The sequence below is a fragment of the Petaurus breviceps genome, unplaced genomic scaffold (assembly GCF_028583685.1).
Source record: "Petaurus breviceps papuanus isolate PSGF00001 unplaced genomic scaffold, PetGlider_PUasm1.0 37, whole genome shotgun sequence".
In the NCBI taxonomy this organism is placed as follows: Eukaryota; Metazoa; Chordata; class Mammalia; order Diprotodontia; family Petauridae; genus Petaurus; species Petaurus breviceps.
This window is the reverse complement of record NW_027186296.1, coordinates 93,384,448-93,403,798: the sequence shown is the minus strand read 5'-3', so window position 1 is coordinate 93,403,798 and position 19,351 is coordinate 93,384,448. Positions and strand designations below refer to the sequence as shown.

Sequence of the window (19,351 nt, the reverse complement as noted above, 5' to 3'; positions counted from 1 at the left end):
TGAATAGAGCGCCAGCCCTGGAGTCAGGAGGACCTGAGTTCAAATATGGCCTCAGACACTTGACACACTTACTAGCGGTGTGACTTTGAGCAAGTCACTTAACCCCAACTGCCCTCCAAAAAAAAGGCAAAAATACAGGAGATTTTTATGGGGCGGCCAGGTGGTGCAGTGAGTAAGAGTGTCGGCCCTGGCTCTGGGAGACCCGGGATTGGTTCTGGCCTCAGATACTCGGCACCCACACAAAAATAACTGACTGTGTAACCTTGAGCAAGTTACTTAACCCCAATTGCTTTAAAAAAAAAAAGCAGCACAGAAGAAAAAAATGCTCACCTCCAGTTTAATCTTCATTCACTTGTATAGAATACATTTATTTGAAATTCAACAGAGGAAATTTATTGTGGGAGAAGATGTTGGTTGGGTCATGTAAAAAAGATGACAGGCAGTGGATTATATGACTAAGTGCCTGGATTCCATATGACAATAAATTGCAAATTAGAAGGTCCAAAACTCAGTGAGATGAGCCATTGGTCTTATTATTTGAACAGAAATGGAAATGGTGAACATAGGATTGTTAATTCTAATATTGAGGGAATCTGGGCTTTGTAATGAATGATGACAGATAGATGATCTCTAAGCACACTTGAACACCTAAGTCTGTATTTGGTCTTTAATAATATTGTTAACATTTTCAGGTGTGTACATCAGGGTGGTGAGAATTGTGGAAAGCAGTTGCATAAGGCAATTAAAGGAATCAGTCATTTAGGCTAATTTGGTTTCAGAGTCCTGAGTTGAATCCAGAACTACTGCTTAGCTACCTGTGTGATTTTAGATAAGTCTTGAACTCTCTGGACCTCAATTTCTTCATTTTTAAAAAACTAGCTATTTTGTAAGAACCCCTTCCTGTTCTACCTAGAGTGTGTGAAAAACGATTTCTCTGGGTGTCAGGGAATTCAGTCAATGAGAGGACATCACAATCTTGTTCCCTCCCACCCTAACCAAAGTTGAAAATGGTGATTCTAAAAACACAAAGACTCAAGTGATCAGGAAATTAACTACTTCAGTTCAGTGTAGGAGGTGATGATATGATGCTGTATGTAGCTTGGGGTATAATGTGTAACACTCTAGCCCATGTGGGATGCCAGTCATTGAAGGTTCTTTCAAACATGAATGGCAAACATTAATTAGAAAGCTCGAATCAATCATGAATCCCCACTGATTTTATCAGCCATAACAGGTCCATTTGTTAAGTGGGATTTCTGCTTTCTTTTGTTTCCCTCCACTCCTATCCTCCAAGGAATTTCACCATCATTTTTTAATGACCATTGTCCACCCCCATTATTTGATACAAAGCCTTTTAAGCGCCACAAAGCTTCCTATGACTTAATAATGCTTCCTGTTGCTCTAGTGCTCTGGCAGGGAAAGTGATGCTACTTTTACCCCTGGGCTCTCAACAAATTACACAGCTTCAAGCCTTAAAATAACTGCTTTTTTTATTTCAGTTCCTGAATTTGTCACTCAGTATGAATGGAAATCTCATGTCCATACAGAAGGCATAAACTAGCATATTTGCATTATTAAGGATTATTGTTCTCCCCGTCCAGTCTCCACCCCTTACCCCCTGGGATTTTCCCAAGAGCTGAAGCAAGTTGCATTAAGTGTGAAGATTGCATGTGCATTCACATTTCAAAATGGCATATAACTGGAAGACATAATTGTATCATGTAGATTTTTTGTTGTTGTTGTTAAAATGTTACTATTGCTGCCTTTCAAGACATCTCTTTTTTTGGTGCTCATTCTTAAATTCTTCTTCCTAATCCTCCGTCATGGATTTATGTCATAGGATTATGAATCTTAAAGTGGTGAGGTGCCTCAAAGGTCAGAGAATCCAGTCCCTACTGGAAACATGAATCCTCTATATTATCTTTTCTACCTCCAAAAAAAAAAATGGGCATAAAAATAATCAGAATAGGCATACCCAAATCACTAAAAGCCACCAGGAAAAGGGAGCTACAAGGGGCTCCCAAGCCACAGTGTAAAGAATATCGACTTTTAGGGTAGCTAGGTGGCACAGTGAATAGAGCACCAGCCCTGGAGTCAGGAGGACCTGAGTTCAACTCTGACCTCAGACACTTAACACAAAACTAGCCATGTGTCCTTGGGCAAGTCATTTAACTCCAATTGCTGTACCTTACCCCGTCCAAAAAAAAAAAGCAGAAAAAAATGACAAAAGAATATCCACTTTTTTGAAAATAGTCAAGATAAACATTAGCGTTTTGATCTATTCCCTCAAGACGGGGGGCGGGGGGGAACATAGCCTGAATTCCCTCATCTCATTTCTTTAAATTTAGAGGTTTTTATCATGTAGAATAAATTTTGTAACACTCAAAAGGCAGATATTTCTTTTATGTCATTTTTTCAATGAAAATAGTCCTTCTCTTTTTCTAGAATCTCACCATGGAGACAGATCTGACAGCAGCAAATGGGAAGAAAATCAAAGCACTTGAAATCTTTGCTTATGCCTTGCAGTACTTTAAGGAACAAGCATTGAAGGTAGGACTGACTGCTAGTTTAGTCTATCACAGGGTATTTGTGAGGAAAGTACATGCTGGCCTGAAATAAGTTAAAGATTAGAAGTAGCTGTGCTTGAGATTAATCATGTCATCTTTTGAAAGAACTCTATGCCAGTTTAGAATACCGAAATGTTCCAATCAGTTCTAAGTGTTTTCTCTTATGTTAAGATTAAGGGCTTTATCCATTGTGAATCATTTTGCTAATATTCCAAGAGGAATTTAACTACCTCAAGCTACTTCCTTTCCATCTAAGGACTGATGAAAGTGGTTGGTGCATGAATTTCAGATCCTGTGATGATTTATCCTAAAGGAGAGAATTGCTGTAGTATACAAAGGAGTGGCAGGAGACTTGGAAACCCAGGAGATGAGAGGACAGGAGATAATAGGAAAGTATATTTTAAATATTGCGTTAATCCAAGAAACATTTGTAGGGTAATTACTATGCAAGATCCTGTGCTAAGAGTTATGCAGAAAAATAAAAATAAATCAGACATGACCTTTCTTTAAGCAGCTTATAGTCCAGTAGAAGAGTTTAAGGCACACACACAAATAACAATAATTCAAAAAAAGTATTTCATAAGGGTTATATCATTCCTAATTGGATTGATTATGGAAGACTGTGGATATTTGGACTAGGCCTAGAAAGAAAAGTAGGATTTGAATAGAGAGCATGTCTTACGCTGTGCAGAAGGAACAGTGCAAACAAAAGCTTGGAGGTAGGAAAGCTTATGTAATCTTCCAAGAAACAAATCTAGTTCGTCTGGAAATTCATATTAATCATAGAACCTAGTATTAGAATTGGCAAACAGGAATATCTGAGATCATCTAGCCTACCTCTTTCATTTTAAAGTTAAGGAAATTTAAGCCCAGAGAAGTTAGTCCAGCAAGAGGGCAGACTATGTTTGGCATGACTGAACATTTAGAAACAAAGTTATTCATTGGCTCGGAGGATGATTGAACAGTAACCAACATAGGCTTGGGTCAGCATTTACAATATCCAGATAGAATAAATAAAATAAAAATAAAAAACCAGAGAATTTATGTTTTCTATGTAGAAAATTATAGCCCAAATTATGACTGGCAATTTGATAGTAAGCCACATAATTGCTCAATCAAGATTTTTTTTTTCCAAATTGTATAACATCTGAATGATCACAAAACACCAACAAAAGGCATTTCTAAAATGTTTTCCTTGAAACTTAAGAAAAATCTGTTCACAACCATAAACTCATGTTTAACTAGAGTTTTATATAGCACATAAGGTAATAACATTTTTCTTGGATCCAGTCCCAAAACATGTCACATGTTTCACCTGATTTTAAAACACTGAGCAGGCTTTAAAAAAGGAAAATTTTACAAAACAAAGAACTTAACTACAGCTGCATATTAGCCCAATGCAGACATATTCAGAATGTTTTTTTAGGGGGAAGGAATGGTAAATGCCAAGCATTACGAGTAAATTAGTTCAGTGGGAGGGTGTATTAAGCACAAGATAACTATTCAGACTAGTGGGTAATATGAAATACTTGTCAGGAAAATAAATATTTGCCAGCTCATTAATCATTTGAAATGTACTTTTTAGCAACTAGAAGCCAAATACAAACTTGACTGAAGAGATAAGCTAATATGTGTTTGGGTTCAATGTTAGTATGTCTACATAAATAGCAACAAAACACATCTAAGAACCATCGCAGCCATAGCTTTTAATGAAACTGATGGGCATGACTTGTCCAACATGAGAATTTTTATCAAAATGGTGCATGCTTTTGGATTTCTGTCAAAATACAAATGATTAGCCAGACCACCTTAATTATCTTAACCAAAAGTTCAATTAATGGCATAAAGATGTACAAAACTCTGTGGTAAACTTTGGAGATAAAAAGATAAAACCAAAATATTCCTGATGTCATGGAGCTTGCGTTTTATTGGGGAAATACAAAAACATACAAATTAATACAAGGTCATTTCAGGAGGGAGAAAGTGCTATTGACATGGAGATCAGAATAGACTTGATGTGGGAGATGGCACCTAGGTCATACTGTGAAGATATCTAGAGAAGTCTATTTTTCTTCTTTGTTTAACGATCTACCCACTCCCATCCCCACTCCCCCATCTTTCTCCTTTCTGTCAGGAAATCTTGGCATATTGTTGAATGGCATGAATTTTAACCTTGCTGAGTCCCATCCTGCCAAAAATAATGAAATCTCACCATCAGCCTTTGGTGCTGTTATTAATGCTAGGTTCAGGCTAGGCTGAAAAATAGAGCAGCATGAGTCCACATGGCAGGAAAGCTCAGATTATAGTAGTCCAAAGAAACATATTTTTGAGAGATGACTTTTGTTCATTTTTCTATTACTGTTTCCTTTTGGTTTAGGAGCTGAGTGATCAGGCAGGCTCTGAGTTTGAAAATTCTGATGTCAGATGGGTCATCACAGTGCCTGCTATTTGGAAACAGCCTGCCAAGCAGTTCATGAGACAAGCTGCCTACCAGGTGAGTTAGTAGGGTGAGAAGAAGGAAGGGAGAAAGAGAAGTCAGATCCTGGAAATGGTGTCATTATAATCAGCAATCATAGCTTTTCCCTAGAGCAGGGATCTAAAACACAATATGTCATCTCCTGAAATCTAGACGTCTTCAAAGACCATTGTACTAAATCATCTTTTCTTAAGGGAAAAGGAGAATTGAATGCTTTCTGAGCTACTTTCGGTGATGTGAGAAGGTTAGCAATTGAACCATTGGGCACAACAGAAAAGAATTCATACTTCAATGTTTTTGTTGTGTGTGGCTATTTTTAACTTTAATTTTTAGCTGTATCCATCATCTTGGTCATGTTTCACCATATATGCTTTGACAACAAAATTCTGAAATGAGAGTTTTAGAATTTCTATATCAGGCTGATTAGATGGGTTCCAGTTGTAAACAAGACTGGTGAAACAGGAACATCTGGATGGTGAGACCTAAGGATAAAAATAAAAGTAAAACAGCAAAAGCAGTCTAAATAGATTGATGTGGGAGATGATAGGGCATCTAACATAGCATGTCAGTCAATGAATATTTATTAACACCTACTATGGGCCAGGAGCTGTGCTAAATGTTGAGGATACAAAAATAAAGTAAAAGACAGGGGCAGCTAGGTGGCGCAGTGAATAGAACACCTGCCCTAGAGTCAGGAGGATCCAAGTTAAAATTTGACCTCAGACACTTGACACTTAGTAACTGTGTGACTTTGGCTAAGTCACTTAACTCCAATTTGCCTTGGCTTCCCACCTTCAAAAAGGACCCCCCCCAAAAAAAAAAAAAACGAAAAGACAGTCCCTGCTCTCAAGGAGCTCACACTTTAATGGGGGAGACAACATGCAAGCATCTGTCACAAACAAGATATATACGGGATAAATTGGAAATAATCAACAGAGGGAAAACATTGGAAACAAGGACAATCAGGAAAGCTTTCTCATAAAGGATGGGATTTCAGCTGGGACTTGAAGGAATCCAGGAGGCAGAGGTAAGAAGGGAGAGTATTCCAGGTACTAATAATCTTTGTCATCATAATGTTATTAACATGGTCAGTTGAAGGTTAGGATTGAAAGTGTGCTTTTTAAAACACTCTTAATTTTCATTATTTAGCTCAGGACTTTAGATTCTGGGCATGTTTTTGAATGAGTTACTTTGCCCCCTTTTGTTAATTCCAGTCTTGCAGTTGTCATGGCCATTTGAGATCTTGAGCCCAGTGAAGCTTTCTAGTATGTGAAATAGCAGTGGTTGATGAACTGGGATAATCAGGAAATAGCTATCTGAGAAAGTGACAGTAGAAATCACAGGAAACAAAAGTCATCCTTCTGACTTTCATTTTCCAGCTTATGAGGCAACTGTAGACTTTAGCCAGTAAAAAATGTCATTTCCCATTTTCAGCCCTGGTGAATTAGGCAAGAACAGATGGGTTAAGTGCCTGTTTTTCCCACTAAGTTATCTCCGGACAATAGTCCTGGAAAAGTACATTGTCTCCTACAGAGAGAGCTTCAGAGGGTGTTTTGTGGGGTCTAGAGTGAACAGAAACAGGAAACCAAACACAATAGAAGCATCTGGAAGGAAACTGGCAGAGCCTCCCAGATGTGGTAGCCCTAGTGAGAATGCCATTACAGAGAGGAAAACAAACTAGTATCAAGGATCCCCCGAAGGCAGGGGTTCTTAACCTTTTTTTGTTATTTTGGACACCTTTGGCAGTCTGGTGAAGTCTATGAACCTCTCCTCAGAATGATGTTTTTAAATGTATATGGTAAAATGCATAGGATTCCAAGGGAAACTAATTGAAAAACATTTATCAAAAATATTTTTTAAAAATCAAAATCTCAGATTAAGAACTCCTGCTCTAAGAAATTCACATCTATTATATGCAAGTAGAGAATAGTACCTGAAGAATAAAATCAAATGTTACAGAAAAATACAGTAAACACTCCCTCGATTCATAACGTTTCCTCAGCATGTCTTTTTTAGACTGAGTTCCAGGCCACTGTGCACAGTAGAATCACGAGCAAGTGCTATACAGTTTTTCTGCTCTGTGGAGATGCACAGATAGTTGAATGTCTGTTTTGATTCAAGAATGGAAAAAAGCTCCATAAAAATTGCTTTTTGGATTTTTTTTGGTAGGTTAGATTAGACTTACATCCCATCAGTATGCCTTCTGAAAAAAGTATATCAAGAATGACATGAAAGTGAATGCCACTTTGCTATGAGCAAAATTAGTGTCTCTTTCATTTATTGTACAGGAGCAGGTGAGATACTTAACTGAATGAGCAAAAAGACAGAGCTGGACTCAGAGTCCTTCCTGAGGGTGAGCAGCTCATCATGAATCAGTGATACATCCTTGCATGCTGTGCATATGGGTGAGATGGAAAGAAAAGATGATGAGATGGGTTGGTGGATTTGGAAGTGATTGAATGACCAAGCCCCAAAGAGTTCTCATCAGTAGTTCAAGGTCACCTTAGAAGGACACCTCTGATGAAACATTCAGAGGATATGTACCTGGCCCTGCACTGTTAAACATCTTTTAGTAAATGACTAGGAAGAAGTCAGAGATGATTTGCTTGTCAGGTGTGCAGATGACAGAAAATTGTGAGGGATTATTGCTAACAGTCTGGATACCAAAAATTGTTGTTTGTCCTTTGTTTTTGAAGAGGACCAATGACATTGGAAAGGTGATGTCATGACTTACAAGTGAATTGGATTTAAGTGAGGAAGAGCTATGCAAAGTCACCAGCCTCACTCTTTCCTCTGGAGCCATCAGGGTCCAGTGGCAAGATATAGATTAGGATGACTTAGAGATGGCCCCAGATGCAGTGGGAGACCTTAGCCTTTTTAAGCTAAGGTCTTTCCTACGTCTGTTTAAGGCAACATCTGTTTAGTGATTAAAGCTAGGTAAAAAATGAAGCAAAAGATAGCCTATTTTACCCACTGGAAAAAAAAAATCTATCTGGGAGGCTCAAGCCTCTGTTGGTCTTTATTTGAGCTTTGTTGGTTAAGAGTGAGTGCAAATAGCGATTGTTTTTGTTCTGGCCAGAAAACCTGAGGGTCTTCCCTTCCCAGATGTTTTTTGACTAGGTAAAAGAGACCATCTTATTTCTTACCTAGCTTTAATCACCTCAGACAAACTGAGACTTGAGAAAGACTGTAGCTTAACAGGGCCAAACTCTATTGTTGCCCTGATCTATATCTTGCCACTGGACCCAGATGGGAGGAGAGAGTGAGACTGGTGACTTTGCATAGCCCTGCCTCACTTAAATCCAATTCACTTGCAAATCCCTCCCTCCCTCCCTTTCTTCCTTCCTTCCTTCCTTCCTTCCTTCCTTCCTTCCTTCCTTCCTTCCTTCCTTCCTTCCTTCCTTCCTTCTTTCCATCTCTCCTTCCTTCCTCTGTCCACATAGGGACAATTTCCATTTACATACATCTGGGTACTCTGTCCAAAGGAAAGTGGATTTCTTGAAACTGAGCTCTGGAAAAACCAGGCTTTGGTAAGGCCCATTTGGATTCAAATGGAGCTACTTGAGTATGCCTTAAACCCAAGTCATTCTGGCTCTCCCTGATTGGCCAATAATAAGTCCTAACCCAAGCCTCTGTCTGGGTTTTGTTGGCTCAGTGAGTGTGAATAATAATTATTTCTGTTCTGGCCAGGAACCCTGAGGGTCTTCCCCACCAAAAGTTAGTAACAGGCTAGAATGATGGTTTGATTTGAATAAGCTGAAATTTTAAAGTAATAAAGTACTATACTTTATTATAAGAATCAACTTCAGAAACCCAGAGAAATGAAAAGGAGGCTTGGTGTCAGTTAGCTCTGAAAAAGATCTGAGATGTGGACTGCAAGCTCACTATTTGTATACATGATGATATGGTAGCCAATTGAGGCAGAACTATCCTAGGCTACATTAGAGACAGGGTCCAGAACAAGACAGATAATAGTATTGCTACATTCTGCCCTGGTCACGCATAAATGGAGATCAGGAGTAAGTGTACCATTCTGGACAACACATTTTAGGAAAGGCCTAGAAAGGTTGGAGCATGACCAGAAGATAGTGACCAGGGGAAAAAGGGAACTGAAGACCTGCAACTTCATTCACAATTGAAGGATGTGGGGATGATAAGCCTGGAAATGAGGAGGTATGGGATGGATGTGATCCATAAATTGAAGGGCTAACATGTGAAAGACTCACTGGGCTTATTCTAAGAACAACTGCAAAGAAGCTGCAGAGAAGCAGATTTAGGCTGACATAAGGAGAAAAAAACTTCTTTTTTGGCTTTTTTTTTTTGGGAGGGCAATTGGGGTTAAGTGACTTGCCCAAGGTCACATGGCTAGTTTTTGTGTTAAGTGTCTGAGGCCAGATTTGAACTCATGTCCTCCTGAATCCAGGGCTGGTGCTCTATTCACTGCACCACCTAGTCGCCCCAGAGGAAAAAAAACAAACTTCTGAAAGTTTAGAGCTATCAAAAAGTGATACACACTGCCTTGGAAGGAAAGGAGTTTCCCTTCACTGGAGGTCTTCAAGCAAAGGTAAAAACCCGACAATTGTCAGGTTTTTAAAGGGATTCTTGGTTAGGTACAGGCTGACCTTGGTGTTGGCTGAGCTTTTAGATTCCATGTTATGGTGAAAACTTGGCTATGAGAGGCCATTTTCTGTCCTGGCCAAATGAAGTACTTCATTTTAAAGATAGGAAGTCCCTACTAGAACATTCTGCTTTGGAACAGATGGTTCTTCCGATGTGCTGCTTTTAAAGCATCACCTCTACCTGACTTCAATGCCAAAGAAATGTCCTTAAACTGAGTATGTGATTTGGAAATTGTTCATTCCTCCATCCTTTTTCCATCAGTTAAACAAAATAACTTATTAAATGATTCTTATGTTTTAAACCTTAGAAATCATTTAGCCTAATTACTTTACAGATCAAGAAAAACCAGATATAGGGAGGAAAAGCAGCTTACCCAATGTTAGACCACCCTCTGTGGCAGAGTCAGAATGCGGGTTCTTGGCCTAGCCCTATCAAGTTAGATGGATTCAGTTTTCACCCTCTGAGGTGAAGGGCCCAGATATGGAATGAATTAATTCTGTGTCTAAAAACTCATGAGGATTCCCCAGCCCCTTCGAGAATATTTTCTATTATATGTACTATAGTATACTTTATTGTAGTATAGGAAGCTAGAAGGAAAGAGAAAAACAAATCACCATTTAAGGCTCTTAAAGACTTAAATCTGGGAGCCAGCTCCTATTATGCTAAGATGCCATCAAGACATATCTCCAGTAAAAAAAAATAGCATTGTGACCTAAAATACTTTCTATGTGTGAGTCCAGTCCATTACAGAATGTTCAGACAATCCCTAGCTGTCGGTCTCCTTTTCAATGAATGGCATTGTAGAGAATGGGGATTAGTGATTCCTCTTTGTACAGTGATCTCATCTACCATACAGACACGTTTTACATCAGCCTTCCTTTTTGAATTAGCTGCAGAGGAAAAAAAAATTAACATATTGGGAGAACAGAATTTGTGCTAATGCAGTCCTTTTTTATAGCTCGAAAACATGCCAGCCTAACACTTAACCTTGGCTGCTGGCTTCTGGCAGGGTTGTTTTATTTTTTTTTTCCTCAGTTGTAGACACATTAACTGTCATTGATTTACTGGTAAATCTGTGGTAGTTTGCAGGTCTTAGGGAAATAGAGAAGGGAGTGGATCAGTCTTTGTAAATATTGCCTTGTCTTTCTTGAAATGTCACTTCCCCACCTACATTACTCCTTTGCAAATTGGAACTCATGAATAGCAAAAAAAAAAAAAAAGTTTTGAAAACTACTAAAGTGTCATTTTTTGTTGCCCCAGATTTCTGAAGGAGTCAAACATGTGGCAGCACATTTTTGGTTCAGACACCTTCAGTTTGTAAGAGTCACTGGGTCATCTCTGTGGAGTTCTTAGGTTCTGCAGAGAATTTGTAGAGTGGCGGTGATTAAAAACAATAACACAACAATAATGACTAACATCAGCCTACACTGACACTAGTTTGAGTCAAACACACACAACTGGATATTTCTGTGTTGGGTCTCCTGTGGTCATTTTAAGACCTTTGTGGAGCTGATGAAAATGCATGAATGTTTATCCTGAAGCAGTGCACTTTTCCTCACATTGTGTTTTTCAATGGAATGCTTAATGGCTCCTCTGTATTTTATCATCTGTTGATGGTCTTGTATTTCCTCCTTTTCTTTGGGTCTATAGACAATGGAGAAAATGGAACTTGTGTTACTTACCTCATGTAGGATGCTGGGAGAAAAGTACTTTGTGAAACTCAAAATACTCCATAAGTAGAAGCTATGACTAGAAGCAGGGTGGTATAGTCGAAAGAAGATGAAACCTGGAGTCAGAAATTCTGGGTATTCCCAACTCCAAAACCCCAGCTCTGTAGCCATGGGCATGACCCTTCATCTTAGGGAATTCGGTTTCCTCTAAATCACTGGGTCATGGTGAGGGAAGCACTTTGTTATGTCTTCACGTGCCTTAGAAATGTAAATTGTTATCCTGAAGCCCTATCCCATCCCACCACCCCCCGCCCACCCCCCCCGCCCCAGGCCCCCCCCCCAAAAAAAAGAACCAACAAATAATATGAAATTATGAACAATTTAAAAATATGAACAACTAATAATATGAAATTCCAAAGGGGTAGGGAAGAAGGAAAGGGCAGGAACCTAATTAAGAGTTAAACAGAGAAAACTCTTTTCTTCTCTTTTTTCTTCTTTTTTTCTCTTCCTTTCTCCTCTAGTGTATTTTTAAGAACTGCTTGGATTCTCTGCTCAGACAGTAGTATTCCATTGTTACCAGGGGGTGTAGAGCTCTGGGCTTGGAGTCAGGAAGCCCCAGTTCAAATCCTGCCTCAGACATTTACTAGATATCCATATGTGACCTGGGACAATCACCCAACCTCTTTCAGTCTCTGCTTCCTTCCACCTCTGAGATTGCACAATCCCTCCACCTCAGACAACAAAATGTCCTTTCTTATACTTCATTCATTTTGCAAAACATTTCCCATGTAGTCCTCCTGAGCACATGCAGATGTTTTGAACTGGCCTGAAAATGCGGTAATGGGACATACTTTGTTGTATTTTTTTCCCTTGGCTGTTTGTGGTTCTTAAAAAGTTTGACCTTCTTTCACACATCAGGAACTAAGTAGCTTTTTCTGACTGAGACAATCCACGGCTGTTGTGAATTTTTTACTGAAATTTGCCAGAGTTCCTGTTCTCCAAATGGAGGAAGGAATAGTTGGAAAAGGGACATGCTGATCACAGACTTCTTAGGGTGTTGCTACAACCTTTTAAGACCAATGCTGAATCTTGTGGTGTGTGAATTTTCTTAGCTGGCTTTGAATCCTCTCATTTTCATTTGTTTGTTTGTTTTACTTAGGCTTCAGTGGGGAGAAAAGGAGGGAGAAATTCCAGCTGATAGTTTGTGTCAATGATCATTCAATACAGTTCCAACACAAATTTTTCACCAATCACAACTTTGAGTTCCTACTTATCATTTCAGTTAATATGCAAATCAAGGCATAGTTTGATTTCACTTGCAGCTGTTAGTTGGCCTGATGTTTTATTTTGTTTTGCCTTTCCTTCTGACAGACCCATTTCTCAAACATTCTATTTGTTTTCCACATGTGGATCTTGGTCTCTTAGCAAACTATATATGATTTATTTTCATCTCACTGTATGATATCATTCTGCATCTCACACTTAGGACTGTCAAGTTGGGTTCTGCGGGTTACCATTATCATCCTTGTCTAGCACCTCTAATTTAACATATAAAGGAAGACAGACAACTTGCTAGGGAGGGGTTACTCTCCAGGCACGGTTTGCCTTGATTTGTCTTTACTTTCCTTCTCCCGGATACATTGGCTGTCATCCTCTGTGATAGGTTTATGTTCTAGGACTTGCAAAGTCACAAGAGTAATCTATATTCTTGTATGCTTAGCTTGACATCCTTTAGTCATCTATTTTCAAAGGAGACAGTGTGTCTTTTTGAGGAAGGGGATGCTAGGGGGTCTTTTGATAGCACAAAGTGGGGATAATAGGAATCATAGTTGATGCAACACAGATGGTGATTTTTTGGCTGCTGGCTTGGGGCCATCCAGAGTAATAAACAAAACCTGCCGTACTGATGAGAAGCATGACTGCCCAAAGCACAGAAGGGTAGATCATATATTCTAAGTCTGGAGCTTGAAGGGGGAGAGTGTTGAAAGGGAAGGCAATAAGCATTTATTAAGCACCTACTGTATTCTAGTCAGGGACAGCTGGGTGGTACAGCGAATAGAGAGCTGGACCTGGAGTAAGGAAGATTCATTTTCCTTCAAATCTGGCCTCAGACACTTATGACCCTGGGCAAGTCATTTGACCCTGTTTGCCTCAGTTTCCTCATATGTAAAATGAGCTGAAGAAGAAAATGGCAAACCACTCCAGTATCCTTGCCAAACGTCAAATGGGGTCATGCAGAGTGAGTAACAACTGAAAAATTAAAACAAATATTTTAGTCACGGTGCTAAGGACTCTTCAAGTGTCATCATTTGATTCTCACAACTACCTTGTGAATTAGTTGCTGTTTATAGTTGAGGAAAATGAGGAAAAATCAGAGGTTAAGTGATTTGTTTAAGGTTATACAATTAGTAAGTGTTTGAGCCTCAGTTTGAACTCAGGTCTTCCTGACTTCAGGCCCAGGGTTCTGTCTAACCACTCAGAGTACAACTAGTCCACTCTCCCCCACGCCCCTGTTTAATTTTACACATAAAAACCCTGAGGCCCAGGGAAATTAAGTGACCTGCCCAGGGTTATAAGTGGCTTGATTCAAACCCAGGACCTCTGATTCCACTGGCGGATCGGATCGCTTTCCAGTACAGACCACTTATTCTGAGAGTGTGATTCACATTCATTGTGGAGGGAGCAGAAGAAGAGCTCTGTTTTTTCGTCCAGCTCTCTGCTTTCTAACAGGGATCCAGGTGATGGATGTTCACTTCTGGTTATCTAGCATTAATGTAATAGTCTGTATTTGTAAAGTCATTAAAAATTCTTTTCTTATCCACCCACTGCTATGATCTTTTTAAATTAACAAGCATTTATGTTTTTGTCCCTCCACCTCCCCTCTTCCAATTTCAAAAAGAAAGGAAGAAAGAAAGAAGGAAAGAAAGAGAATGAATGAATGAGAGAAAAAAAGAATGAAAGAAACAAAGGAAAGAAAGAGAGGAAGGAAGGAAGGAAGGAAAGAGGGAAGGAAGGAAGGAACTTTTGTAAAATTTATGCATAGACAAAACAAATTCCTGCATTGATCTTGTCTGAAAATGTTCGTTATTCTGTATCCTAAGACTATTACCTGTTTGTTAGGAGCTGGTGCTACAATAACCTTTCAGAAATGCTTATTTGGTTGTGTTAGTTAATTAGGTAATACACATATATTAAGCGCCTGCTGTGTACTAGGCACTGTGCTAAGCACTTAATAAATGGGATCCTATCAATAAAGAGAACCTTGAGCTTGGAGTTATACCAGATTATGGATTTAGAGCTAGTGCAAAATTTTCATTTTATAAAAGAGAAAACTGTATCCCAGAGAGAAGTGACTTTGCCTCAAGGCACCAAAGTAATAAATAGCATGGGATTCAAAGGTAGGCCCTGGAACTCTGAATCCAGACTCTTTCCATCCACCATGCCACGCTGCTTTTCCACTGGTCTTGGTGAGGCAGGGGAATGGTGGGGAGGGGCGGTGCAACAGAGGGAGGGAGGAAGGTGAAGGATAAAGCCTAATTAGTGATTTTCTTGACAACTTTATCCCTGTTAATAATGCCCCAGAGAGAATTCATGTGAGGTTTTACTCTTCTTCCCAGCATTAGTTACAAAGAGATTTTCCAGTTTCATCAACTCCTCAGTATCTCACTGCTACCATTGTCAGTTTATTAAGTATCTGCCATGTGCTTCTAGGCCCTGTCTTATCTATAATCCTTGTCTAGATAATTGAGACACTGTTTTTGTTTACTGTGTTTATCTTAATTGTTTCAGTGTCTTATGTACTTCAGGATCACAGTTAATTTACATGAGAGTGCTGGAGATTTTTGTCTTCCTAGGGGGTAAGAGTCTCAGACCATTTAGACTGGAGTAAAATGTTGAGTGGGCAGCTAGGCAGCAAAGAACATTCGGCTAGAAAGCAGGGAGACTCATCTTCCTGAGTTCAAATCTGACCTCAGGCTCTTCCTAGGTGTGTGAGCCTGGGTAAGTCGCTTAACCTTGTTTGCCTCAGTTTCCTCATCTGTAAAATGAACTGGAGCTGTAGTGGCAAACCTTTCCACTGTCTTTGCCAAGAAAACCCCAAAAGGGGTCACAGTCAGGAATGACTGAAATGACTCTGCAACAACAAAACATTGAGAATGAAGATAGAGACAGTCCTGATGTGGTTATACCTAAGGATCTAAGGCAGACAGATATATCCCCATATTTAAAAATCTACTTTTTTTTTTTCCTTAACTCTGTGATTTTGAATTTTATGCCCTTTCACTCAAGGGCAGTACCAGATACCCTATGAATATTCAGTAATCATGGAGACATTATTTTCCTGGCATGAAAATCTTTGTCTTAAAATAGACGAGACATCCAGATAGAAGTAGTTGTCCAAATTTCAGTGCTCCAGGATACCTGAAGACCTTTTGAAGAACTGTTATTTAAAGGATGGAAAGTTTGGGATGTAAGGGGGGAGGTTTCATGAGTAAGCTTTCTGTAATCTTATGAAGAGATAGCTAAAATATAAGAAGAGCTGTGATACAAGGGGCCTAGTTTTCATATCTGTTGAAGGAAACCATACAAGAAGAGAAAGACTCTAATTATAATGCAGTAACTGTGCTACAGTTAAAAATAAATAGGGGCAGAGGGTAAAAGCATCAGTCTCTGCTTGATCTGAGTCTCATGAGGTTTCTGTACCTTTTGTGGGTTCACAGCTTTGTGGGGACAGCTAGGTGGCTCAGTGGATAAAACCTGAATTCAAATGCAGCATCAGACACTTACTAGCTGTATGACCTGGGACAAGTCACTTAAATGCCACTTGCTTTAATCTACTAGATAAAGAAATGACAAATTACTCCAGTATCTTTGTCAAGAAAACCATGCATATCATTGGCATGCCATGATACAGGGTCAGAAGGAGTCAGATAGAAATGGGCAGCGAGGTGGTGCAGTGAATAGAGCACTGGCCCTGGAGTCAGGGGGACCTGAGTTCAAGTCTGACCTCAGACACTTAACACAAAAACTAGCCATGTGACCTTGGGCAAGTCACTTAATAACCTCATTTTCCCTGCCTTCCCCCCCTCCAAAAAGCAGAAGAAAAAAAAGGAGTCATATACAGCTGAATGTTTGAACAATAACAGCTTTGTGGGTTCAGAAATTATATTTTATACTTTATGCTATATCTTATAGTTTATTAGTTCAGGGATGATTAGGTGTTGGAGAACCAATTCATATTAATGAACGAACTCCAAAGAGACTGATTTATAAACCAGAACCCCTAGTTTATAATGTATGATATACCTGACAAGATAACTAGTCCTGGACATTTTTACATAGTGAGCTCTCTGTGTGGGTAGGCCCATTTAGGTAAGCAAATTATGGACTGGAAAATTGTCTATTGATCATAGAATTAGTGCAAATGGAGTTAGATGTCACTAGGGCATATTTCCATCCCGAAACTACCATGATGAATTTTTCTTTTCTGTTTTAGGATCTTTTTTTCCCTATACAGCTGGTACTGGGCATTAAAATGAACACACCTTCTGTCTGAGAGCATAGAGGTGACATAGGCAAATTCCAACAAAAAATAGTTTTTAAACTTGGATTTCTATTGGAAATATTTTTTTTTTTGCTTTTTTTTTTGGAGGGCAATTAGGGGTAAGTGATTTGCCCAAAGTCACATGGCTAGTAATTGAGTCAAGTGTCTGAGGCCAGATTTGAACTCAGGTCCTCTTGACTCCAGTGCTGGTGCTCTATTCACTGTACTACCTAGCTGCCCATTTCTATTGGAAATGAAAGCAGAAGAATGGACCAGATGCATCTCGACACAGTAAACACACACACACACACACACACACACACACACACACGTACTTTACATCTGCAATTCTAGGCATTCTTTCTCGTGGGGCAAGAGTATTTTTATATGAAGTGACTTCCCAGTGCCTTTCTCTTTGAATTCTATTTATGCAGGACTCTTAAAAATTTGAACTCACATGAAGGAAAACATAGAATTAAATTTCTCCTTTTGAGCTTCAAATAGTTTATAGGAATTTTCCTTCTGTTTGTAGCTTATGAAAAGGATCCATTAAACTTCCCTTGGCCTAAAACAGAGCTTGATCATTCTTGGGTCCTTTTCTCAGAAGTTGGAATGGCATGAATGGGAGCAGTTTAGGATGGTCAACAGTGAAAACAAACAAACAAATGACTGGCCCAATCCATTTTTCTCATCACCGACAGGCTTTCAACCAAATTACTTCTGCTAACAGCATCAATTAGAAAGCTTTGGTCTATGTTTGGGTACTAATAGGGGAGGGAGGGAAGGAGGGAGGGAGAAAGCCAGAGAAGCAGAGAGAGCAAAAAAGAGGGAGGAAGACAGAGACAAAGGGAAACACACAGAGAGAGAGAGAGAGAGAGAGAGAGAGAGAGAGAGAGAGAGAGAGAGATTGATTGTTACAGGCAGACCTTGAAGCCCCTGTATTTGCTTTAAGAATGGACAGATGAGGGGCGACCAGGTAGCACAGCAAGTAAGAGCACCGGCTCCAGTGTCGGGATGACCTGGGGATCAAATCTGGGCTCAGATACTCAGCACCACGCCCAGAAATAACTGGCCGTGTAACCTTGAGCAAGTTACTTAACCCCAGTTGCTTTAAAAAAAAAAAAAGAATGGACAGATGACTCTTAATAATTCTTACAAAGTGGAAGTAAAATGCATTTTAGGCAGAAAGTCCTTAGTCCACATGCTACAGCAGAATGTGAAAAATAAATGATTACTTGACTGTGTGATCAAGGGGGGAAATTATTTAATTGAAAATACCTCTGCTTAAACAGTAGTTATGAACTGTTCCCTTTAAGCCAAGGGTTGTTTTGTGGATCAAATGAGAGTAATATTTGTAAAGAACTTGGCATAGTGCTTGGCACACAGTATATAAATGCTTATTCCATCCAGCCATTCCCCATAAGGCTCTTCAAATAATTGTGATATTTCAGATGTGTTTCTTCTTTATGGAGCTCATATCTCATTACTGGCATGGAAAGGTCAAATACTCTTTTCCATTGAAGTTCTGGGGATGACAGGTCAAAATCCATTACAAGAAAAATGTCTGAACTAAAAAAAATTTCCAAGATTTAGTTGATAACTTCCCAGGTCCCTTTTTTTTCCCCGTTAGTATTCAAGACAAAGAAGATCCCCTTGTTGCAACAAAAGAATGCAGATTGTGCCCTCAGAATTTGTTGGAAATGAATGGTCTACCTTTGGTTCTCCACTGGGCTACTTAGTGTCTAGATTACTTTGGGCAAGTTTATTAACCTCCCTGGGCCTCAGTTTCTCCATATCCTATAGGCATCTAGCTGGTACAGTAGATAGAGCACCAGACCTGGGGTTGCACAAAACCTAAGTCCAGATCCTGACTCATGTACTTACTAGCTTTTTGACCCTGGGCAAGTCACTTAATTTCTGCCTCAGTTTCCTCAGCTATAAAATGAGGATGATAAATAAAATTGTGTAAATAAAATAAAGTAATATTTGTAAAGTACTTCATAAATCTTAAAGTGCTATATGAATGCTAGCTATTTATTATCTGTAAGGTTAGGAAACTGGACTCTATCACCTCTAAGGCTCTTGCTGCTATAAAGCTATGACCTTATGAATTTTCAAAAATCATTACAGTACAAAAGTTATTTATCTACTTTTGAACTCCATCTGCACTTATAAATTCCCTCCTTGCTCCACTTGGGACTCTTTAAATTCATAGATTAAAAGAACACAAGGGTGTCCTGCACAAAATCTTTTGCACGCTCTATATAAACTCCAAGGCATGAAGGAACAAAAAAGAAGGTGTATGTGGTATGTGTCTGTCTGATGTTCCTCTAGAGCAGCCTGACATTTCTGACATCTCAGCCTGGCACAGGACCCTGAATCAGAGCCACCGGAATCCCGAATCCTGAATCCGCACTGTGGAGGCTTTCTGAGGAATTTCCAAAGAAACCAGCTTGGGGAAAAAGCATGCAGTTAC

General features: G+C 39.3%; 1 protein-coding gene across 1 annotated transcript in view; it reads left to right on the top strand.

Annotated features, from left to right (window-relative positions):
- Window positions 1-19,351, top strand: part of HSPA12A (heat shock protein family A (Hsp70) member 12A) — a 98,699-nt gene that overhangs the window by 64,151 nt on the left and 15,197 nt on the right. The window contains exons 5-6 of the mRNA XM_069099037.1: window positions 2,446-2,550; window positions 4,945-5,061. Coding sequence (XP_068955138.1) covers window positions 2,446-2,550; window positions 4,945-5,061 — 222 coding nt within the window. The remainder of the gene's footprint in view (window positions 1-2,445; window positions 2,551-4,944; window positions 5,062-19,351) is intronic.